The sequence below is a fragment of the Moschus berezovskii genome, chromosome 9 (genome assembly GCF_049115385.1).
Source record: "Moschus berezovskii isolate FMDL1 chromosome 9, NW_MosBer_1.0, whole genome shotgun sequence".
NCBI classification, from domain to species: Eukaryota; Metazoa; Chordata; class Mammalia; order Artiodactyla; family Moschidae; genus Moschus; species Moschus berezovskii.
This window is the reverse complement of record NC_142468.1, coordinates 104,635,131-104,657,497: the sequence shown is the minus strand read 5'-3', so window position 1 is coordinate 104,657,497 and position 22,367 is coordinate 104,635,131. Positions and strand designations below refer to the sequence as shown.

At 37.5% G+C, this 22,367-nt stretch overlaps 2 protein-coding genes and 1 pseudogene across 2 annotated transcripts; 2 read left to right on the top strand and 1 right to left on the bottom strand.

Moving 5' to 3' along the window:
• Positions 1 to 9,431: 9,431 nt before the first annotated feature.
• LOC148776888 (olfactory receptor 4N2-like) lies at positions 9,432 to 10,025 on the top strand. Its single transcript, XM_088840246.1, has one exon. It carries the CDS (start codon positions 9,432 to 9,434, stop codon positions 10,023 to 10,025), a length of 594 nt encoding a protein of 197 aa, XP_088696372.1.
• A 121-nt stretch (positions 10,026 to 10,146) lies between these two features.
• LOC148776887 (olfactory receptor 4K2-like) lies at positions 10,147 to 11,136 on the top strand. Its single transcript, XM_088840245.1, has one exon. It carries the CDS (start codon positions 10,147 to 10,149, stop codon positions 11,134 to 11,136), a length of 990 nt encoding a protein of 329 aa, XP_088696371.1.
• Positions 11,137 to 20,616: 9,480 nt separating this feature from the next.
• Positions 20,617 to 21,563, bottom strand: LOC148776886 (olfactory receptor 4K3-like; annotated as a pseudogene).
• Between the last annotated feature and the right edge of the window lie 804 nt (positions 21,564 to 22,367).

Below are 22,367 nucleotides of genomic sequence, written 5' to 3'. Positions count from 1 at the left end.
GCCGAAGAATCAATGCTTTTGAACTGTGGTGTTGGAGAAGACTCTTGAGAGTCCCTTATACTGCAAGGAGATCCAACCAGTCCATTCTAAAGGAGATCAATCCTGGATGTTCATTGGAGGGACTGATGCTGAAGCTGAAACTGCAATACTTTGGCCACCTCATGCGACGACTTGACTCACTGGAAAAGAGTCTGATGCTGGGAAAGGTTGGGGGCGGGAGGAGAAGGGGACGACAGAGAATGAGATGGCTGGATGGCATCCCCGACTCTGTGGACATGAGTTTGAGAGTACTCCGGGAGTTGGTGAGGGACAGGGAGGCGTGGCGTGCTGTGATTCATGGGGTTGCGGAGAGTCGGACACGACTGAGCGACTGAACTGAACTGAACTGAATAATATATCCTAATTTTGACTTTGATTTTCTTACTCTTGTGTTATTCAGAGTGTGTTTTTCCCTAAAGTTTTGAGAATATGCCTAATGCCTTTCTAGTTTAATTCTATTGTAGTCTAAGAACATATTTAATATGATCTCAGTTTTTAAAAGTTTGAAATTTGTCCTATGTCCCAGAATAAATTTATCAGATTAATGCCTGTCATGTTGAATGCCATCATTAAGTTTTGAATTTAAAACATGAGTATACTTTTGAAAAATTCTCATGATATATCTACAGGACACAGCAACAATAGCTCAACATAGCTGCTGCTGCTGCTGCTAAGTCGCTTCAGTCGTGTCTGACTCTGTGCGACCCCATAGAAGGCAGCCCACCAGGCTCCCCCATCCCTGGGATTCTCCAGGCAGGAACACTGAGTGGGTTGCCATTTCCTTCTCCAATGCATGAGTGTGAAAAGTGAACGTGAAGTCGCCTAGTCATGTCTGACTCTTTGAGACCCCATGGACTGCAGCCTACCAGGCTCCTCTGTCCATGGGATTTTCCAGGCAAGAGTACTGGACTGGGGTGCCATTGCCTTCTCCACAACATAGCCGAGAAGTTGTCAATTGTATCATCAGTTAGATATATCCTTTATGTGTAGTGTAGAACAGCAGTCTCATGGATTATCTCCTGAATTTCTTCCAATGAATTATAAATTTAATCAAATATAATCTATTAGAAATTACCCACTTTTCCAATCTTGCCTCTCACTGTTTCAGCACAGGAAGGGAGTCTGATTCTTGAGTGACTTTGCACACTGTTCTCCTTTACCTCTTGCTGATGAACCTTTCAGTGAAGACTGAACCGTGGTGCTTCCTGCTTCTTGATACATTTCCAGTGCCCACACCAGTGTTTTCTCCTCTTTGCTCTCATGATGCTCTAAGCACAGTTCTTTTACAAAGATTTTACCATCATTTTATATGTGTCTGTGTTTAAAATTTTTTACCTTCTTTGAAATTAGAGTTTGTACTATTAAATTTGTGTTTCATCACAATGACTTGCTCTGATAGATTCTCAATAATGGCTAGTAAGAAGTGAATGAGTAATGCACGCATTATGATTTCTTATTGTACAAAGCTGACTTGAAAAATTTTAAATAGAAACCAATATAGAGTTTTACTTAATGTGATTATGTTAATAATAATTTTAAAAACTGAGTTTGTGGTAGAAAGGAATTGATGAAACATATATAACACCTGATGAGAAGAGCCAGCTCATTAAAAAGACCCTGATGCTGGAAAGATTAAAGGCAAAAGAAGAGGGTGTCAGAGGATGAGGTGGTTAGACAGCATCATCAACTCCAAGGACATGAATCTGAGCACACTCTGGGAGATAGTGGAGGACAGGGAGGCCTGGTGTGTGGCAGTCCATGGGGTCACAGGGTCAGACATGACTTAGTGACTGAACAACAGCAATATATATAATAAAAATAAAGGTCAGAGAATGTACATAAAATATTTTTTCCACATTTTGGGTACATACTTAAACTTTTTTGTCTAAATATAAGGATGTATTTATATGTTGTTTTTTAAATTGCTTTTTTAAAAATATTCTGGAAGCTATATTATGCATGAATGTATATGTTATACATGCCTATTATATTTTAAACACCTGTAAAGTATTGAGTTGTATGCAGCTATTAAAATTCATTTAAACAAACTCTACTTTTTCATATTTATCACTTTTTTATTAATAGAGAGAAAGACTGTATAGTGACTTTAGTTTTTATATTCATAATGCTTCGGGGAAGATGCACAAAGAGTAATAGCTATTTCCTATTGTGAAGTTTGAGTGGGGGATAAAAAATGGGAAGGAATTTTCTCTCTGTATAAATTTTTTCACTCTTTTGGTACTCTGACCCCTGTTTTATTCCTTAACACACCAGATCTTCCTTTCTTTTTAAATTGGAAAAGAGAAGACTACTAGCCTTTTCAGAAAAAGGTGGATATTACTGTTTGATATACAGATCTTTCTTTTTGATGACCACTTACTGGAATGGCTTCTTTTAGACACTCAGATTTTACTTTAATGAAACCTCCTCAGAAAGATCCTCTCTGACCATCCTTTCTAAAACAGCAATCTCTTTCCCAAGCTCTCTCTAACTCACACTCTGCTATATTTCCTTTCACACACTCATTACTATCTGATGTTTTCTTTCCTGCTTGTTTGCTTATTGTCTGTCTCCCTGAATTAGAATGTAAAATTCTAAAGGAAAAGACTTTTGTCTTGTTTGTACTGTACTGTTGACACAATACTGTCAGGCTCAGGGGAGACACCCAATAAGTTAATTGAGTTCGGGGCAAAATCTAAGGATGTGTCGAAAAACTCAGTAATAGAGATAAATAATATCAATTTTTTTAAAATAAAAAATACCCCATTTTAAAAAGACTCTCTTATAAGAACTAGCTTAGATCTTCATATTAATTTTGTCTTACATATTGGGATGAATGTTAAGAAATGAGGAAAGCCTCAGATTATAATTATGGAAAAACAGTTTTCAAAGTCAAAGACTTTTTGGGGGCAGAACTTTAACCTGCTTCAAAGTGGGGCTCTTACTCCAGCTAAGTGCATATCTAACCCGGTGTATTTTCTTTTTCCTATATACAGGCCTCTTTATCACTGGTTTACTTTTGTAGTTTGTGGATTTGTGGAACGTGTATTACAGACCAGTGTCTCTCTGTCTCTTGACCGTTGAAAATTTTACAATTGTCTTTCCATATGTCTCCATGAGTCTTTCTTTTCCCTGTTTTCTTGGTCTGTTTTGGTCATTCTAACCTTGTACCTCTTTATTTTTTCTTTCTTCTCTTTTTTTATTTCTCACACTATGTTCTTGAGATGAAAACAGATTAGAACAAATACATATTTGATTATGAATTTTATTTAGTTTACAAAAATGTGTGTTTAGTGATTTGGTTTTGAAGTGACCCACAAACTCAGATTTCCTTTTAAAGCAAAACAATGAATACAACAACCAGATATAAAAAGATTAAATTAAGTTGCATTTAATTACTCTGAGCTTTTATAAATTTTTTATTTTGGTAATAGTCAGTGAAAAAAACAACACCTCCCCACTCCTTGTTTTAGCTGAGGAAAGAAAAAGTGAGTAAACAACAAATACCAAGATCAGGATACATTTTTTCATATCCAGTTTAGGAGTTCACTTACCTTTGAGGAAGTGATACATTTTACCCCGCACAGTTCTGTTTTCTAAGAAGTACTAGGCTTTGAATATCTTCATGAGCATTGTTCATATTCCGTCTGCTATGTCTGCATCACCAGCAACCAGCAACATGCTGAATCTTACATACTCATTACTGACTTGATCACATTATTTGCTTTTGGGGTCAGAATGATGGTGAAGATAGAGGAATGAGTAATGCCTATGCCGTGAGGGCAAAATCTAAGGGAGTGACAAAAAGTTAGTAATAAACAATATTCTAATCAAATTTTTGAAGTGGGGTCGATTGACAATATTTGGTTAGTTTCAAGTGTATAGCATACTGATTCAGAGACACACCATTAAAAGCTATTTCAAGATAATGGCTATAATTCCCTGTGCTATACCATATATCCTGTTGCCTATCTATTTTATACATATGAGCTTGTATCTCCTAATTCCATACCCCTAATTTGCCCTGTCCCTATGATATCCACTAGTTTGTGTTCTGTATTTGTGAATCTGTTTCTGTTTAGCATGAACATTCATTAGTATTTAAGATTCTACATATAAATGATATGATACAGTATTTGTCTGACATTTCACTAAGCACAATATTCTCTAGGCCTAATTGATATTGTAAAAAAACAAAATTAATTTTGAAAAACTATGATAAACAAAATAAACAGTAAATTTTAAATAAATGCTGGGTTAGTAATAGTGCCACTTTGAGCCATATTGGAAACTGAGATAAAAGGAAACATTTGTAATGTTGGTGTCTTTATTTTGAAAAATTGATATTCTTGTTCATAATTTTTACATTGACTCTGACTTTTAAACATTGCATTAAAATTTTATTTACCTTGATTACTAGGGCTTTTGGTATCAGGGTAAATTTTGCACCTGAGGCAATAATTCACATGTCTCATCCTCAACCTGATTCTGCTTGCTTCCTTGGTATGTATATATCAATCTCTCATCATTTATTTACATTTTTTTCTCTTTTTGATTGTATTATAAGATGTAAATAAACTTTTCTTAACTTTCTACTTACTTTTGCTCTAATAGAGTTCCAAACAAGGTCATACTACCTCAGTCACTGATAGGATTTTGGTGTCAGAATTCAGGATTAACCCTCTGGGGCAGTAGATGACATATTCTAAAATATTTGCCCTTTACAAAGCTCTGGTATTTTCCTTGACAAATTCAGTTGACAATCTAATCACTCCCTTTGGAAATAGTCAACAGGGTTGTGGCAGTCTCAAATCTCCAAAGCGGTTTCTCCATTGCATCATAAAGAGAGGAGATTTCAAAATCTAATGTTCTCTATGTGATGACAAATATTTATGAACAATGACAAGGATGGTCAGTTAATGTTTTATGGGAATGGAGAGGAAGGCAACATTATGAGAGTTGTGTAAAAGCGGGAGATTCAGATTTCTGAAGTTTGGGAGCTATTCATATTTTTGAGAAACAAGAAGGAGAGAACAATGGAAAAATACTATAACTATTCTACTGGTTCATCGGCTGCCTTGGAATGCAATGGACTAAAGGTCAGAGTTTGAGCAGGAATAGTCAGAGGCTTAGGTCTAAATTCATGAGTGTGGCATTTTCTACCCTCTCCCCAGTAGATTTCCATTTATTTTTGGTACTTAGAATTATTTTAATGGTGGACAAACACTTTCATTCTATTTCCATAATTAAGTGAAATGATCAATAGCTTTCAGAGTTGACATCTCATTTAAAACCAAGAAGCATGCAAATGACTGATACATATTTTTTTCTTTTTAAAGTACAGATGAAGAAGATGCAAAGAGGGTAGGCCAAGGGTTCCAGAGAAAAGCTTCACAGATTTTATGTTTTGCAGAACATTAGCCCAGATCTTATTTTCCATGCTCAACATATATGAGAGCTTCTTGTGTTGCCTGTGGTTCTGTTATTTTTCAACACAGGATTTTGATGGTTAGATAGAAAGCTGTGAAACAGAGAATAGTTTCCTGTAAAAACAACTGATGACATTGAGAATTTTATATGAAGTCTTTTTCACCTGCACAGTTTCCTATCTCTATTTATCACTCAGATTTGTGCAGCTACCATCAACCAGGGTTCATCCTAAAGACATTTACAGAGGCTCTAGTACCTCCATTCATTGGAGGTACCATTTAATGTCTAAATATTTTCCAGGTTTTTAGCTCTTCTTTAAACTTACTTCAATGAGCTATTACTACAATCATCAGCTCAATTTGATTCTGATATTTAAACCCTGTCAGAAAGAGTCAACACATTATTCTATTTCTTGAATGAAAATTCAGACTTCTGAAATCTAAGTGACTTGTCCAGGGTGAAGAGTTAGTGAATTGCTGAGCAGAGTCATCATAATCAGATAAAATGATTCCAAATCAAATTCAGTTAGGACATTGTCTAGAAAGCTAGCATTTGAAGGATATTAAAGGTAATTTAAATAATCAATCTGTTCTATTGATGAGGGAATTCCTTGTTGAAGGTGCATTCATTTATTTGATTGTTTATATATTCATTATTAGCATAAGTATCAATTAAACATTTGATCATGTCACCTAAGTGACATTTTTCAGAATCTGTAAACTTGTTAATATATGTTTAAATAATTTACAAGCTTCAATCAATATGATGACAGATGTTGCACTCAAAGTTTTGGAAATATTGTTAAATATATTCGGTCATTAGAATGATAGTAATGAGATTTATTTTTCTTAAGAAAGGTAATCAACTTTTTGTATCAGTTTCATTTATATGCAGAAAAAATATATGAGGAAATGGATAATAATTAATGAGTGGTTCAAGTTTGGTAAATTGAAAAGAAATTTCTTCTTTCAAGAGGAAATGGTTAGTTCAGTTCAGTTCAGTCACTCAGTCATGTCCGACTCTTTGCGACCCTATGGACTGCAGGCCTCCCTGGCCATCACCAACTCCCGGAGTTCACTCAAACTCACGTCCATCGAGTTGGTGACACCATCCAGCCATCTCACCCTCTGTATCCCCGTCTCCTCCCGCCCTCAACCCCTCCGAGCATCAGGGGCTTTTCCAGTGAGTCAGCTCTTCACATCAGGTGCCAGAGTATTGGAGTTTTCAGTTTCAGTCCTTCCAATGAACACCCAGGACTGGTCTCCTTTAGGATGGACTGGTTGGATCTCCTTGCAGTCCAAGGGACTCTCAAGAGTCTTCTCCAGAACCACAGTTCAAAAGCATCAATTCTTTGGGGCTCAGCTTTCTTCACAGTCCAACTCTCACATCCATACATGACCACTGGAAAAACCATAGCCTTGATTAGACGGACCTTTGTTGGCAAAGTAACGTCTCTGCTTTTTAATATGCTGTCTAGGCTGGTTGTAACTTTTCTTCCAAGGAGTAAGAGTCTTAATTTCATGGCTGGAGTCACCATCTGCAGTGATTTTGGAGCCCAAAAAAATAAAGTCTGCCACTGTTTCCACTGTTCCCCGTCTATTTCCCATGAAGTGATGGGACAGGATGCCATGACCTTAGATTTCTGAATTTGAGCTTTAAGCCAACTTTCTCACTCTCCTCTTTCACTTTCATCAAGAGGCTCTTTAGTTCTTCTTTGCTTTCTGCCATAAGAGTGGCGTCATCTGCATATCTGAGGTTATTGATATTTCTTCTGATAATCTGGGAAAATGGTTAGTACTCCATATTGAAGTATTCTTTTGTAGACCAAACGTTTAGAATGGAAGATGATGGAAAGCATACACATTGCTCATTCTTGCTTGAAAGGAAACAACAGTGATGCTCTTTAAAATAAAATAGCAAGACAGGCATTACCCATAATGGGGTAACAATGAACATGAGAAGTGGAGAGAGTGAACACATTTCAGGGTGAAAGGATCTGAGCAAAAGAATGGGAGAAAGAAGAGAAAATGATAAAGAGTGAGATTTAAAGAAAACAAAATAAAATGGGAAAGAAAATTAGAAGAAAATGAGAGGCAATAAATTAACAGGGGAAAAACAAACCACAATCGAGCTCATAAAATAAATTAGGAAATGAAAGGCTTCTTGATGAGTAATAGGGGAGAGAAGACAAAAGAGAGAAACTGAGAAAGGAAGCATGAAGAAATGTTCAAAGACAGGGAGTGCTTTGCTCCGGGAGCTGGTCTGACCACAGTTCGCCCTCAAGGCAGGCACAGCGCTGCCTGGTGATGACTGTGTCTCTTCCCAAAGAGTGAAGGAGGCTGCCTCCTGGCCTCCTGTTCCTCCACCGTGTCATCACTGTCAGAGTCTGATGCGTCTCTTAATTAGCTGACGTGCTAAGGGAGATTAGGGATATAGTGCTGAGAATTGAGATTTCTCTTTCAGACTCTTCCTTTTTTAGTTTTTTAAATACATTTTTTCAAGATTCTTGTGCTCTTTTTAAAATAATTTTATTTATTTATTTATTTTTGGCTGTGTGAAGTCTTCATTGCTGTGTGGGCTTTTCTCTAGCTGCGGCAAGCAGGGTCTACTCTGCTTGAGTTAAGGGAGGTGCACGGGCTCCTCACCGTGGTGACTTCTCTTGCTGTGGAGTATAGGCTCTATGGTATTAGGGCTTCAGTAGTTGTGACATGTAGGCTCAGTAGTTGCAGTACTTAGGCTCTAGAGCACAGGCTCAGTAGTTGTGGTACATGGGCTTAAATGCACAGCAGCATGTTGGACCAGAGATCAAACTCATGTCTCCTGCATTGGTAGACAGATTCTTTACCACTGAACCACCAGGGGCACCCTCAGCCTGACAACAGTTTTCCCACTAATGTGGCTAACATATAATTTTTGATTCTGATGATGGTCATAATTTGTATGCCTTTTTTTTTTGGAAATGTATTTTATTTTACTTAGAAATGTTCAACTGATACATAGTCTCTGGATTGATGTGAAGCACCGTTTCAGAATCACAGTCAGGAAAATACATAGACAAGAACAGGATATGGGAAGGGAATGGATCGAGTATGTCATGCAGCATGGAATCCTTTTGTTGCAAAACAGTGAAAAAGCAGAGATGACAAGAAATAGGCAGAGTGGAAGAGCCTATAACTCTCAATTATAAAAACCTTCAAAATCTTCTGATGTCTTAGGGATATCATCAAATGCTGACACATCATGAAATGACACATCACTCACATCAACTCTGAGTGAGCTTGTGGGATGCAGTGAACCGAAGAGGAAATAGAGGGAACTCTTCACTACACTCCTGGGTTTCTTGGGTGTATTTTTATAGACAGGAGATGGAATGAATAAGTAGATAAGTGTCTGTGGAAGTAGAGACAAGAAGTAAGCAGAGAGGCTAATTGGAAGCCATACAAGATATTTTTTATTGCAATTTTAAGTCTCATTTTGGCTCTGTGTGTGTGTGTGTGCATGCATGCATGCATGCAGTGTTTCTATACATATGTATGCTGACATTTTAAAGGAAGATTTTCAAAAATTTCATCTGTGGATGGTAGTACCTGTATATTAGTCATTCCATTCACTTCTTGAGAGATGTAAAGCAGATATTTTTAATATTTCTTAAAATATGTACCATAACAAACCACTGTACATATTGTTTTGTTTTTTTGTTTTTTCCTTTGTATTACGTTCTTCTTATTTTTCACTCATGCCTCTCTTTTTGTGTCCTTCTTTACTAGTGACTAAGTCACTAGCATTTTGTCAAGGTTTTTGTGTCTCTTTGTACATGTTCCAAAAAATTACTTAAGACATATTGTTTATAACTGAAGTGATGAATTTTTCAGATATTTTTACTTAGAGAACAATCCAAGTCTAGATGTAAGAAATTGTAATAACAATAAACTCTGCTGCTTTATGTACTACAGGCAGAGACCATGGAGCGAGAGAACAGTACTGTGGTGACAGAATTCATCCTTGCTGGTCTGACCCAGTCTCAAAATATTCAGCTTCTGGTGTTTGTGCTAGTCTTACTTTTCTACCTCATCATCCTCCCTGGAAATGTCCTCATCATCCTCACCGTCAGGTCAGACCCCGGTCTCACGGCCCCCCTCTACTTCTTCCTGGGCAACCTGGCCTTCCTGGATGCATCCTACTCCTTCACTGTGGCTCCCAGGATGCTGGTGGACTTCCTCTCTGAGAAGAAGGTGATCTCCTATAGAGGCTGCATCACTCAGCTCTTCTTCTTGCACTTTCTTGGAGGAGGGGAGATGCTACTCCTAATTGTGATTGCCTTTGACCGCTACATTGCCATCTGTCATCCTTTACACTATTCAACTGTTATGACCCCTAGAACCTGCTATGCCTTGCTATTGGCTCAGTCATTTGGAGGCTTTGTTCATTCCATTATCCAAGTGGCCCTCATCCTGCGCTTGCCCTTCTGTGGTCCAAACCACTTAGACAACTTCTTCTGTGATGTGCCGCAGGTCATCAAGCTGGCGTCACTGACACCTTTGTGGTGGAGCTCCTGATGGTCTTCAACAGTGGCCTGCTCACCCTGCTGTGTTTCCTGGGGCTTCTGGCCTCCTATGCAGTCATCCTCTGCCGTGTGCATGGTTCCTCCTCCGAGGGGAAGAGCAAGGCTCTGTCCACATGCACCACCCACATCATCGTTATATTTGGGCCTGGCATCTTTATCTACACTCGTCCCTTCACAGCCTTATCAGCAGACAAGCTGATTCTCCTCAGCTCCAGATTTTCCTTTTTGTGATGTTTTCTGTTTTCTACTTAATGACCATGTTGGGCAATTGCCTGATTTTGCTCACGGTACTGTCCACCCCACACCTTCACTCCCCCATGTACTTCCTGCTCAGCAACCTGTCTCTCATCGACATGTGTCTGTCTTCCTTTGCCACTCCAAAGATGATCGTGGACTTCTTTGCTCAGCACAAGACCATCTCCTTTGAGGGATGCATTTCTCAGATCTTCTTTTTGCACCTCTTCACTGGGACTGAAATTGTGCTGCTCATCTCCATGTCTTTTGACAGGTACATTGCCATATGCAAACCTCTCCATTATTCATCAATTATGAGCCAAAGAGTATGTGTTGGGCTTGTGGCAACTTCTTGGACAGTGGGCTTCTTGCATACAATGAGCCAGTTAGCTTTTACCCTCTATTTACCCTTTTGTGGTCCCAATGTTGTAGACAGTTTCTTCTGTGACCTTCCTTTGGTCATCCAGCTGGCATGTATAGACATATATGTTCTTGGAATCTTCATGATTTCAACCAGTGGTGTGATTGCTCTTGTAAGTTTTCTGCTTTTGCTCACTTCCTACATCACTCTTCTGGTCACTATCAAGGACCACTACTCCACTGGATCATCTAAGGCTTTTTCTACCTGCACTGCACATTTCATAGTTGTGTTGATGTTCTTTGGGCCCTGCATCTTTATCTATGTGTGGCCTTTCACAGACTTCCTGGTGGACAAAGTTCTCTCTGTTTTCTACACCATCTTTACCCCTTTTCTGAATCCACTTGTCTATACTCTGAGAAACCAGGAAGTGAAAACAGCTGTGAAGAAGAAACTCAGTAACCAATATTTAACTCTTGGGAAAACTACTCCAATATATTCAGTACAATGAGCAGAGATCTCCTACTTGAGATTTAGTATCATCAGTTTTGTTCTCAGAACAATAGAAAATTAAAGTTAGAATCTTTCAAGTCATTTAGTCTAAATTCATGAAAATCAGAAGTTAAAATTGAGAGATGTGAAGGATCATGCCTAAATGTTAGTGCAACGTTTGTAAGTCTTTTGCAATTATGGATCCATTTGAAAATCTGTTGAAATGTATAGGTTATCTTTATGGAAAAATGCACATATTATCAAAATTGTGAACATAAATTCAGGAATTCATAGACTTCTGAATTCTAGAAACATAGATCCAGGTTCTTAGAGAAGCCTGAGATAAAATATTGCTCTTTTGTCTTTTAACCCAGAACATTCTCACTCAAAGTGTTATGGTATTCTGACGTTGTCCACTTGCAGAACTTAATTAAGAATGTTGGACATAACAGGTCTTTTCATGGCATTGGAATATTTTTGTGGAAAATTTATATTATGAAGAAGCTCTTTCGAATATTGTTGAACAATCTTGATTCAGTGGATACAACTGTTTGAGTTCTGAGTCAATTTTGAACAAAAGAGAACAGTTCAGAGGATACAAGATTTAATAATACCTTTCTCAATAAGTATGTAGATCACTATCACACTTGATATAGCAAATAATTAATCAAACATCAATTGTAAAGTTTAAACCATAGAAAGTAAACTACTCAAATCTGACTGGCTTTCAAAACCTGGTTTGCTATCATAGATCTGATGAATTTATTAATACCCCAGACTAAATGTTTGAAAAATTATAAACTATTAAATTCATGATAAATTTTTCATTTCCAAATAAATTTTCCCCAATTATTATTAGTCTCAGTTTGAGTATACAATATAAGGTAGCCTGTGGAAAGAAAAGATGGCAATTGTTTAAGATATATATTGCACAATTCTTCCTAATTTGGTATATTAAATATTATGTTGAATATATTTTTTTTATTACAAGAAAGTCTTTGAAAATCAGCTGGTCAATCAATTTCCCTCACAGTTGGAGAACCTAAAGTCTAGAGAATCCATAAAGCCAGAGGCTGAATCACCATTAAGGGGCAAAGCTCATTGTTCTAAATATACATGAGACTTAGAATTAGATCTTGGATTTGTCATTTCCTAGTTGTGTTATTCTGGAGAGTCATTTTACCTCTTTATTCCTTTTTTAATCTGTAACATGAGGATAATAAATGTAATTGCCCGTTGTAACTATTTTGTGAAAAATGGACAGAATGGTTTCTCAAAATGTCATTTCATTTTTTCTTCTCACCAAGGTAGACTTCTATCTAAACTGTACTTCATTTTTAATAAGTATGCATTTGAAGAACAATTGTATAAGTCTAACCACATTGGAGAAGGAGGTGGCAACCCACTCCAGTGTTCTTGCCTGGAGAATCCCAGGGACGGGGGAGCCTGGTCGGCTGCCGTCTGTGGGGTCACACAGAGTCAGACACGACTGAAGTGACTTAGCAGCAGCAGCAGCAGCAACCACTATTTGTCAAACACAAAACTTGATATTCAGTTTTAGGATGTCTGTAATATTGTGGCTCAAGATGTACAGCAGAAAAACAATAAAACACTTTCCAGTTTTCCACTGCTAAAAGGGGGTGTCATGGAAAAACTAGATAAAATTCCCTAATACTTTGAGATTTCTCTGAATAACAATATACCGATAGGTTGCATCTCCTTAAGTTGACTGAGGTATATGAAAAGAGTTCAGGAAGAAATCTGTCATGGTGGATTATGACAGTTTGTAAGTTCCAGGAGAAAAACACAAGCCCCTGCCTTGCAAAGAAAGAAGTGGCATTAATAGTTTCTTTCATTTATCTCAGACTTTTAATGTTTTGACATGCTTCAACACAAACCAAGCCAAATATTTAATACCTGAAGTTAACTGATGTGCACTTTAGGGAAAAATGTAGCATTTGGACTAGGTATGAAATCACATTTTTAATTTGAAATACTGTTAATTTTAACCAAATCATAAATTATTCCTTCTTGCTTCAAAGTCAGTTAGACAAATGAAAAACGGTTAAGGTAGAAATATACTTTTGCCTCATATACATTCTTTAGCAAAAATTATCATCTTTATTTTTAAATATAAACCTCAGGTCTAAAACTTTCATTTTAATTCAATAATCATTTGCTGAATCTCTACTCTGCTTAAGGCCCTTGTTGGGTGCTAGAGATCCATTAAAGTACAAGATCTGTTTCTCTGTCTTTGAGGGACATGTATTTAGCAATAGATAGGTTCCATCTGTTGTAGGTTGAATTCCAGTCCCACCAGTTTATTTCTTGTGTAACCCTGAGCATGTATTTAAGATGTTTCTAAAACTCAATTTCTTCATCATAAAATGTGGACATTTTATGGTATATTTAACAACTTGGGATGTTGTGAAAATCAAAACACATGTACATATAACCAGCAGTGCTTAGCACTCGAAAGAGTTTATGAATACTAGCTAATTATACTATTATTGTTGCTGTTGTTTTAAACATGATTAAAATTTCAGGGTTACTGAAATATAAATAGTTGTGCCTACTTGAACTTAAAGCCATGGTTTTAATACTGTAATAGGATATGTCAAATAACTTAATATTAACTAATGTTAAAATATTGGATTTGTGCCAATTATTAATCTTTGATGTATTTCTGTAAATAAAGTTGTCCCTTTACATCTATGTTTTTCAAAAGAGGTATTATATTTTGGGGCTTTCTTATTTAAGTTGAAATATAGTCCAAGATTCGGAGAAGGCAATGGCAAGCCACTCCAGTACTCTTGCCTAGAAAATCCCATGGATGGAGGAGCCTGGTAGGCTGCAGTCCATGGGGTCACTAAGGGTCGGACACGACTGAGCGACTTCACTTTCACTTTTCACTTTCACACATTGGAGAAGGAAATGGCAACCCACTCCAGTGTTCTTGCCTGGAGAAGCCCAGGGATGGGGGAGCCTGGTGGGCTTCCGTCTATGGGGTCACACAGAATCAGACACGACTGAAGTGACTTAGCAGCAACATAGTCCAAGATTGCATGCAAGGGAAAAAATAATAAATACACAATGTTCAATAGGCCAGTGTGCTGTTGTTTTTAAATAGAGTGTATTTCATTTTTTAAACAGAGTGTTTTTAATTTTTTTTTTAATTTTTATTTTTATTGGAGGCTAATTATTTTACAATATTATATTGGTTGGTTTTGCCATACATTGACATGAATCCGCCCTGTAATGTTTTTAAATAGAATGTATATGATTAAAAAGCAATACAATGTCATTCACATGTTTATCTCTTGAACTTTTGTCCAAAAAATAGTGAAATGCTTTATAGTCATATATACATGGATGTATTAAAATATTAACTGGGGAATGAATGGTGACAATCATCTATTCATTTTATATATAGCATGTTATTAAATGTTTCAACAACAGAAAGACTTTGTCCAGACTTATGAAAGTATAAGGGAATTGTTCATGTAGCAATATGATAGATTTACTAAGACAGAACTGTTTGTGTGAAGATATGGTACTGTTCAGGAAATTGTTAAAATTCAGTTCAGTTCAACTGCTGAGTCGTTTCCAACTCTTTGGAATCCCATGGATTGCAGCATGCCAGGCTTCCCTGTCCATCACCAACTCCCAGAGCTTGCTCAAACTCATGTCCATTGAGTTGGTGATGCCATCCAACCATCTCATCCTTTGTTGTCCTCTTCTCCTCCTGCATTCAATGCTCAGCATCAGGGGCTTTTCCAATGAGTCAGTTCTTTGCATCAGGTGCCAAAGTATTGGAATTTCAGTTTCACCATCAGTCCTTTCAATGAATATTCAGGACTGATCTCCTTTAGGATTGACTGGTTGGATCTCCTTGCAGTCCAAGGGATTCTCAAGAGTCTTCTCCGACACCACAGTTCAAAAGCATCAATTCTTTGTCACTCAGCTTTCTTCACAGTCCAACTCTCACATCCATACATGACCACTGGAAAAACCATAGCCTTGACTAGACAGACCTTTGTTGGCAAAGTAATGTCTCTGTTTTTTAATATGATATCCAGTTTGGTCATAACTTTCCTTCCAAGGAGTAAGTGTCTTTTAACTTCATGGCTGCAATCAGCATCCGCAGTGATTTTGGAGCCCAAAAAATAAAGTCAGCCACTGTTTCCACATCTATTTCCCATGAAGTGAAGGTTTGCAGAGGTAGTGCTGAATCTGAGATTTCAAGGCCACGTTGCAGGAAAGTATGTCAGAAGGAAGGAATAGCATAGGCAAAGGCAGAGAAGCATAAATGTGCCTAGCGGGGAGACTTTCCTGGTGGTCTAGTAATTAAGATTCTACATTTTCAATGCAGGGGGTGTGGGTTTAATCCATGGTAAGGGAATTAGGATCCCACATGCCACACAGCATGGCCAAAATTTTTTTTAAAAATTTAATTTAAAAAATTGCCAGGGAACTGAGGAGCTAAATGTGGTTTACTATTTCTAGAGAACAAGATGTAATATTAGTGGTTGTGGAAAGGGATTGTGCAGCCAGAGCTTCAGTTCAGTTCAGTCACTCAGTCATGTCTGAGTCTGCAATTCCTTGGACTGAAGCATGCCAGGCCTCCCAGTCCATCACCAACTCCCGGAGTTTACTCAAACTCATGTCCATTGAGTTGGTGATGCCATCCAACCATCTTTGGTGTGAAATAAAATTCACATTCTATAGCAAGGCAAGAAAACTGTGAAAAAACATTAAAAAAATTTCTTTGCTCTTTGGTCTCCTTACTCTCCTCTCCTGTGCATTGTGTATCTGCGTCGCGTATCGACCAAACCTCCCCCAACAGCAGAATGGCCTGCTTAACCATAAACAGCAATATTCTCCTAGAATCCACAAGACAACTCCATGCTGCTGCTGCTGCTGCTGCTGCTGCTAAGTCACTTCAGTCGTGTCCGACTCTGTGTGACCCCACAGACGGCAGTCCACCAGGCCCCCCCGTCCCTGGGATTCTCCAGGCAAGAACACTGGAGTGGGTTGCCATTTCCTTCTCCAATGTGTGAAAGTGAAAAGTGAAAGTGAAGTCGCTCAGTTGTGTCCGGCTCTTAGCGACCCCATGGACTGCAGCCCATCAGGCTCCTCTGTCCACGGGATTTTCCAGGCAAGAGCACTGGAGTGGGGTGCCATTGCCTTCTCCAGAGCTACAGTCCATGGGGTTGCAAAGAGTCAGACAAGACTGAGTGACTCACACACACACACACACACACATTACGGTTATAATTCTTAATTTGGCTAAGGTAAAATGTTCCATATCTTTCTTAACCGATTGATTATAACTTTTTTTATCAACTCTGGGATGCTAGATATATATGGCAGAGACAATGGGGAAGCACTGGGTAACTGAGAGAAGGCTAGAAGCAACAGGCTAATTTTCATACAGTTTCTATTTTGAGAACTTTTTACAGTTTTATCAAGTCATTTGATGGAAGTTTACTTATTTTCACTTATTTTGGTATATAAAAGGATGTGTAAAATATACAGTCTAAGCTTGAATACTTTGTTGTAGATGAAAAAGAAAAGATATCCTGGTTTTTCTTGTCTCTTTCCAATCTCTCCTGTATCTTTGAATCTTCTTATTTGACATGTATACTGAACTTTATGTTGTGTGGTAAGTTGACTTGCCAATGACTAGTAAGTTGGCCCAGCGATTTCCGGAAAGAAGATTCCCTTTTCCTTCTTATTCTCTTCTTTTTTCATCACCTTGCACCTTGAAGCTATCTCCCAAAATCTCTTTAGCTCCCATACCCTGAAAAGACTTGCCTCTCTGAATGACATGTTGGTGCATGTTCATTGAGGGAATAACACAGAAGTTGGTGAAATCTTTACATTAAGGTAAGATAATACCTGGAGGGGAGCAAGAAGGATTACAGAAGAAACCTGGACATCCCTGGTGAGGCATATACCACTTAGCTCTTGTCTCCCCAGTGGTGATGTTGATTTTGACATTGTTATTCCACTGTTTATGAAGATTAAATATATGAATTTATTCTCAAATATTTATTCCCCAAAGCTTATAATATAACAGGCTTCATTAAATGGGTTACAGAAGAAAAACCAATATGGTTGGGGAATATACAACAATTACAGCGTATAGTAGGATATGAATCATCTGGATCCTGATTATGTCTTCAGTTCCATTTTGCATTCCTGTCCATCTTGAACACTAACTTTTCTTTTTCTCCAGTGTGCCAGACTCTATTCTGTTGGATTGTTTTCACATGCTATTTTATCTGCTTAAATTCTGACAGTAATACTAGAAAGTGTGGCTTTTGAATAGGAGCAGTGGCTTTTCTGCTGGGAGAAAAACACATCTAAAGGGATTTTGAGACCAAGAAACTAGTTTGGTGCTGATGGCTCATTGCTCGACACTCATCCAATCTAACACAAATCTCAATTTTATTTTATATACACGTTTAACTTTTCTGAACAATATTAAGTATTTTGACATTTCAAAATACATTTACTTCTGATTTTATTTATTAGACTATAATTGGAATGAACATGTGAAGTAGTTTAAACTCAATGGAAGTAAATAGACAATAGGGAATCCAATTAATTAAATAAGAGAAACAAAAAGTGACATTCCATGACTCTATAGAACAGCACCGTAGACAGTTTTAATCAGGCTAATCACTCTTGGAGGTGAAGATGGAATCATACGTTAGGTTCAATATTTCTGGAAATCATTTGCTAGGTTGATCTTTTACAGTGAACTATTGGGACTAAGTGTTAGATTTCTTCTCTATGGTCATGAGACTGAAAGATTGAAGACCACCTCAGAAAGCTATTTGGTGATAGAAAATATGAGACAAGGAGGGAGAAGCCACCATCAGTGGAGAGCTTAGAATGGGAACTGGGATCATTCTTTACTCTTACTTCTTAGGTTGGTGCTTATACCAACTATCTAGATTTTGTCTTTGGGGCTAATATTCCATGTAGCATTCCTAATGCTTGGGATCTTATTCTAGAGCACATGCAAAGTTTCATGTGATGGAACCTATGACATTTATTTGGCTATAATTCTAGCAGTGTGCATGTTAGGATGTTAAAGTGGAAAACAAAATTCATAGCCTGGGCATAGAAAACAACTAATGGAGCATTCCTTACTGTGGTTAGCCAACCATATGCTATTGATCAGAATTAAATATGAATATTCATCCAACTTGTAGATTTGATGTAACAGAGTTGAGAAGGTGGGAAGACAGATTTATAATGTTCATAGAGAATATTTTCAGGGTTTTAAAAATATTTTTTCACTAACATAATTCATTAGTCCATCTCCCCAGTGACATTAAGCCTATTCATAAATTTTTTCTACTTCATCATAAGAAACATATGTAAGAATATATCTTTTGAATTCTATCAGGTCCAATAACTTTTCAAATAGATTTTAAAAAAAATAACACAATTGCAATTTATAGTTGTATACATTCAACATACAGACACAGAAACTTGAGTCAATATATTAAGCTGTATATTCATTTCTTCATTATTGTAAGTATCCATCTATATCTTGCTATACATCTAACCACCCAAACACATATATCCATCTATTTGCCCATCCATTCACCTAATAATTTATTTACCTTTATATTCAACTCTTTACAATCTATTTATCTATCAATATATACATCTGTCCTTATCTAAACCCAAGCTATATAATATTACATACAATATTAGGCAAATTTTGACAATGCCAGCCAACTGGATAATTGGAAAACAAACTATAAATGGTTGCAAGTGTTTATTTTTAAGCATTAACATTTTTCCTATGTATAACTCTCAGAATGACAATAGTCAAATTGCTCTTAAAGGCAATTTAGCTGTTGTCCAATTGGTAGAGGAGAAGAGAGACAGAAAGAGAAGAGGCACTTTCTTAGTAGGACTCTATCATCTTGCTGCTGCTGCTGCTGAGTCACTTCAGTGTGTCCGACTCTGTGCGACCCCATAGACGGTAGCCCACCAGGCTCCGCTGTCTCTGGGATTCTCCAGGCAAGAACACTGGAGTGGGCTGCCATTTCCTTCTCCAATGCATGAAAGTGAAAAGTGAAAGTGAAGTTGCTCAGTTGTATCCGACTCTTTGCGACCCTATGCACTATCATCTTAAAGGTATACAAACTTGGGAAAGTCACCTTATTTCCTGATTCTTAGTTTCATCATCAGTAAAATGAATAGATATTACTAGGTTATTTCTATGTTCTGAAGTCTCTAGTTATTAGGTATATCAACTAAGTTGAAGGAGCATTGTTTCATAGATTTCTTAAGTCAAATACTGTTTTGTTTTTTTTTTTTTACTTTACAATATTGTATTGGTTTTGCCATACGTTGACATCAATCCCCCCTGGGTGTACATGCGTTCCCCCAATACTGTGTTTAAGCATAAGGATCTTTTAGGAACTTAATGTTTACAATATGGCATTTGATTACAAAATGATACAGTAAATATCATGGTACCAAAATAGCGTACTGGTTAGAAAACAAACAGTTTGTAGGTGAATGATCTAAAGAAAGAAAGTGAAAGTGTTAGTGGCTCAGTCGTGTCAGACTTTTCGTGACTCTATTGTCTGTAGCCTGCCAGGTTCCTCTGTCCATGGGTTTTCCCCAGCAAGAAAACTGGAATGAGTTGTCATTTCATTCTTCAGGGGATCTTCCTGACCCAGTGATCGAACCCAGGTCTCTTGCAGTTCAGGCAGATTGTTCACCTTCTGAACCACCAGGGAAACCTGAGTGACCCAAATTCTGCCTTAAAAAACATGACCTTGAAAAGTTACCATGTCCTTGGATCTTAGTTTCATCTTCTGGAGATCAAGAATGTGGATGGGATTTGGTATATATTACTCCAGAGTCTTTCTATATGAATATGATTATAAGAATTTTCTTAGTGTTTACTGTACTGTTTTAAAATTGTTTAATCCACACAAGAGGGCATAGGGACTGAAATAAAGAACATTATTATTATTATTGATGATAGGTTACAAAATATTAAATAGTAAACATCCTCACTTACCAAGAAACTGCAGTATTTTTTCTGACCTTTGAACTAAAATGTTATTCATCAACAATAAAGAATTCAACTGTTATTTCAGTGTACAAGTGTTGGTACTTTCACATTTATTCCTTTTCTTAATCATAAGAGCCTGTAAGGAAATCCACTCTTTCCTGAAACATGTGAATGTCTTAATACTCAAATAAATACCTACATCTGACAACGGTTGAATATTCTAAAAAGTGAGTCCTTGTGAGGTAAAATTTTGGATATTGGTTTGATAATGTTCCATTGTAAATAGTATGCTGTGTGAGGAACTCTTAATATGACCAAAACTCAGTAACTGATGAGACTGATGATGAAAACAGTTCTGCCATGAAATATATGACTTCTTGCACTAGCATGACAATGTTGGCCAACAAAGTAAATGCTCATTTTTGTACGCGCAAAAGCAAATCAAGGGCTATGATCAGTCTTGCTAGACTTCAAGACACAGCTGCTAAGTTTTCTCATGGAATCCTTGACATCCTTATTTCTAAGGGTGTAGATGACTGGATTTAAGAGGGGAGTGAAAATGGTATAAAATACTGAGAGAACTTTGTCTATTGGGACATTTGTGAAAGGCCACACGTAAATGAAAATGCATGGGCCAAAGAAAAGAGTCACCACAGTGAAGTGGGCACTGCAGGTGGAGAGAGCTTTGGAGGACCCACCAGAAGAACGTTGCCTAATAGTGACCAAGATGACAGAGTAGGAAATCACCAAGAGAACGAAGCACACTAGGGCAATCAGGCCGCTGGTTGAGATCATGAACACTCCTAGAATGTATGTGTCTATGCAGGCAAGTTTAATCACTAAGGGAAGATCACAGAAGAAACTGTCCACTTCATTGGGCCCACAGAAGGGCAGATTCACAGTAAATGCGAGCTGACTCATAGCGTGGAAGATGCCGACAATCCAGGAAAGTGTCACAAGCCCAAGGCACGTTCTCCGGTTCATGATGGTTAAATAGCGTAAAGGCTTACAAATAGCTACATACCTATCAAAAGACATGGATATCAGCAGCACAATCTCAACACCCCCTAAGAGATGCAGGAAGAATATCTGGGTGATGCAGCCTTCAAAAGAGATGACTCTGGGCTCCCTGAAGAACTCTGCAATCATTTTGGGAGTGGCAAATGAGGCCAGAGACATGTCAACGAAGGAGAGGTTGCCCAGCAGAAAGTACATGGGGGAGTGCAGGCGTGGCTCTGACACAATGGTGACACAGTGAGGAGGTTCCCCAGCACAGTGGCTGCATAGACTATAGAGAAAAACAGGAAATAGACGATCTGGAGTTCCCAAGAACTGGAAAGACCCTGTAGTGTGAATTCAGTTATGACTGACTGATTATTCCAGGCCATTCAGTTTGATTTCAGGAAGGACTCTGGCTTCTTGATGGAGGAGAATGAGGAAAAACACAGTGATTAAATACAAAGTGAGATTTTTCTGCATAAAATAATATAGGGGTTTCCCTCCAGCAGATAATAGTTTTCTGTTGTATCATTCTTCTGTTCACATTGCTCAAATATTTCCTCCGTGACCTTTCCAGATATTTTAACTAACTAATTAAAATATCAGTTCAGGTTAATTCTTATGATTTTGCAATTTGCTTAAAGTATGATGCCAATCTTTATAAAATAAATAAAAATTCAGTTATTTGAATATTACTCCTTAGTTTGTGAAACACTTAAAAAAATCTCATACGTAGCTGCCAAGTTTTGAATGGGAAAGGAATGGCAACCTTCTTCAAAACATCATGATGCCAGAGAAAGACTGGAGTGAACAATGTTTGAGAATCATGATTGATTATTAGTGGGAACACAATGATGCAAAGGAGGGTAGGCACTGGTGTTTTTGCAATGAGTGGGGTAAGGGAATACAACCTGAAAAAAATGGATACAGAGAAACAGTCTGTTTCAATTTTCTATTAGCCATGGTTCAGAATAAAAATGAAATAGCCTCTTAGTTCTCCATTTTAGTTATGCAGGCATGTATGATCCTGTTCCATGCCACCAATGCCATATACCTCAAAGGCTTATGAACGTGATATGGTTAAAGCCTGAAGCCTTCATATAGTTCCAAGTATATGGTAAATACAAAATCTCTGTTAAACACTCTGCTGCCTGAAGTCAGCTATTTTTTAACCGCTGGATTTTATAGATTTT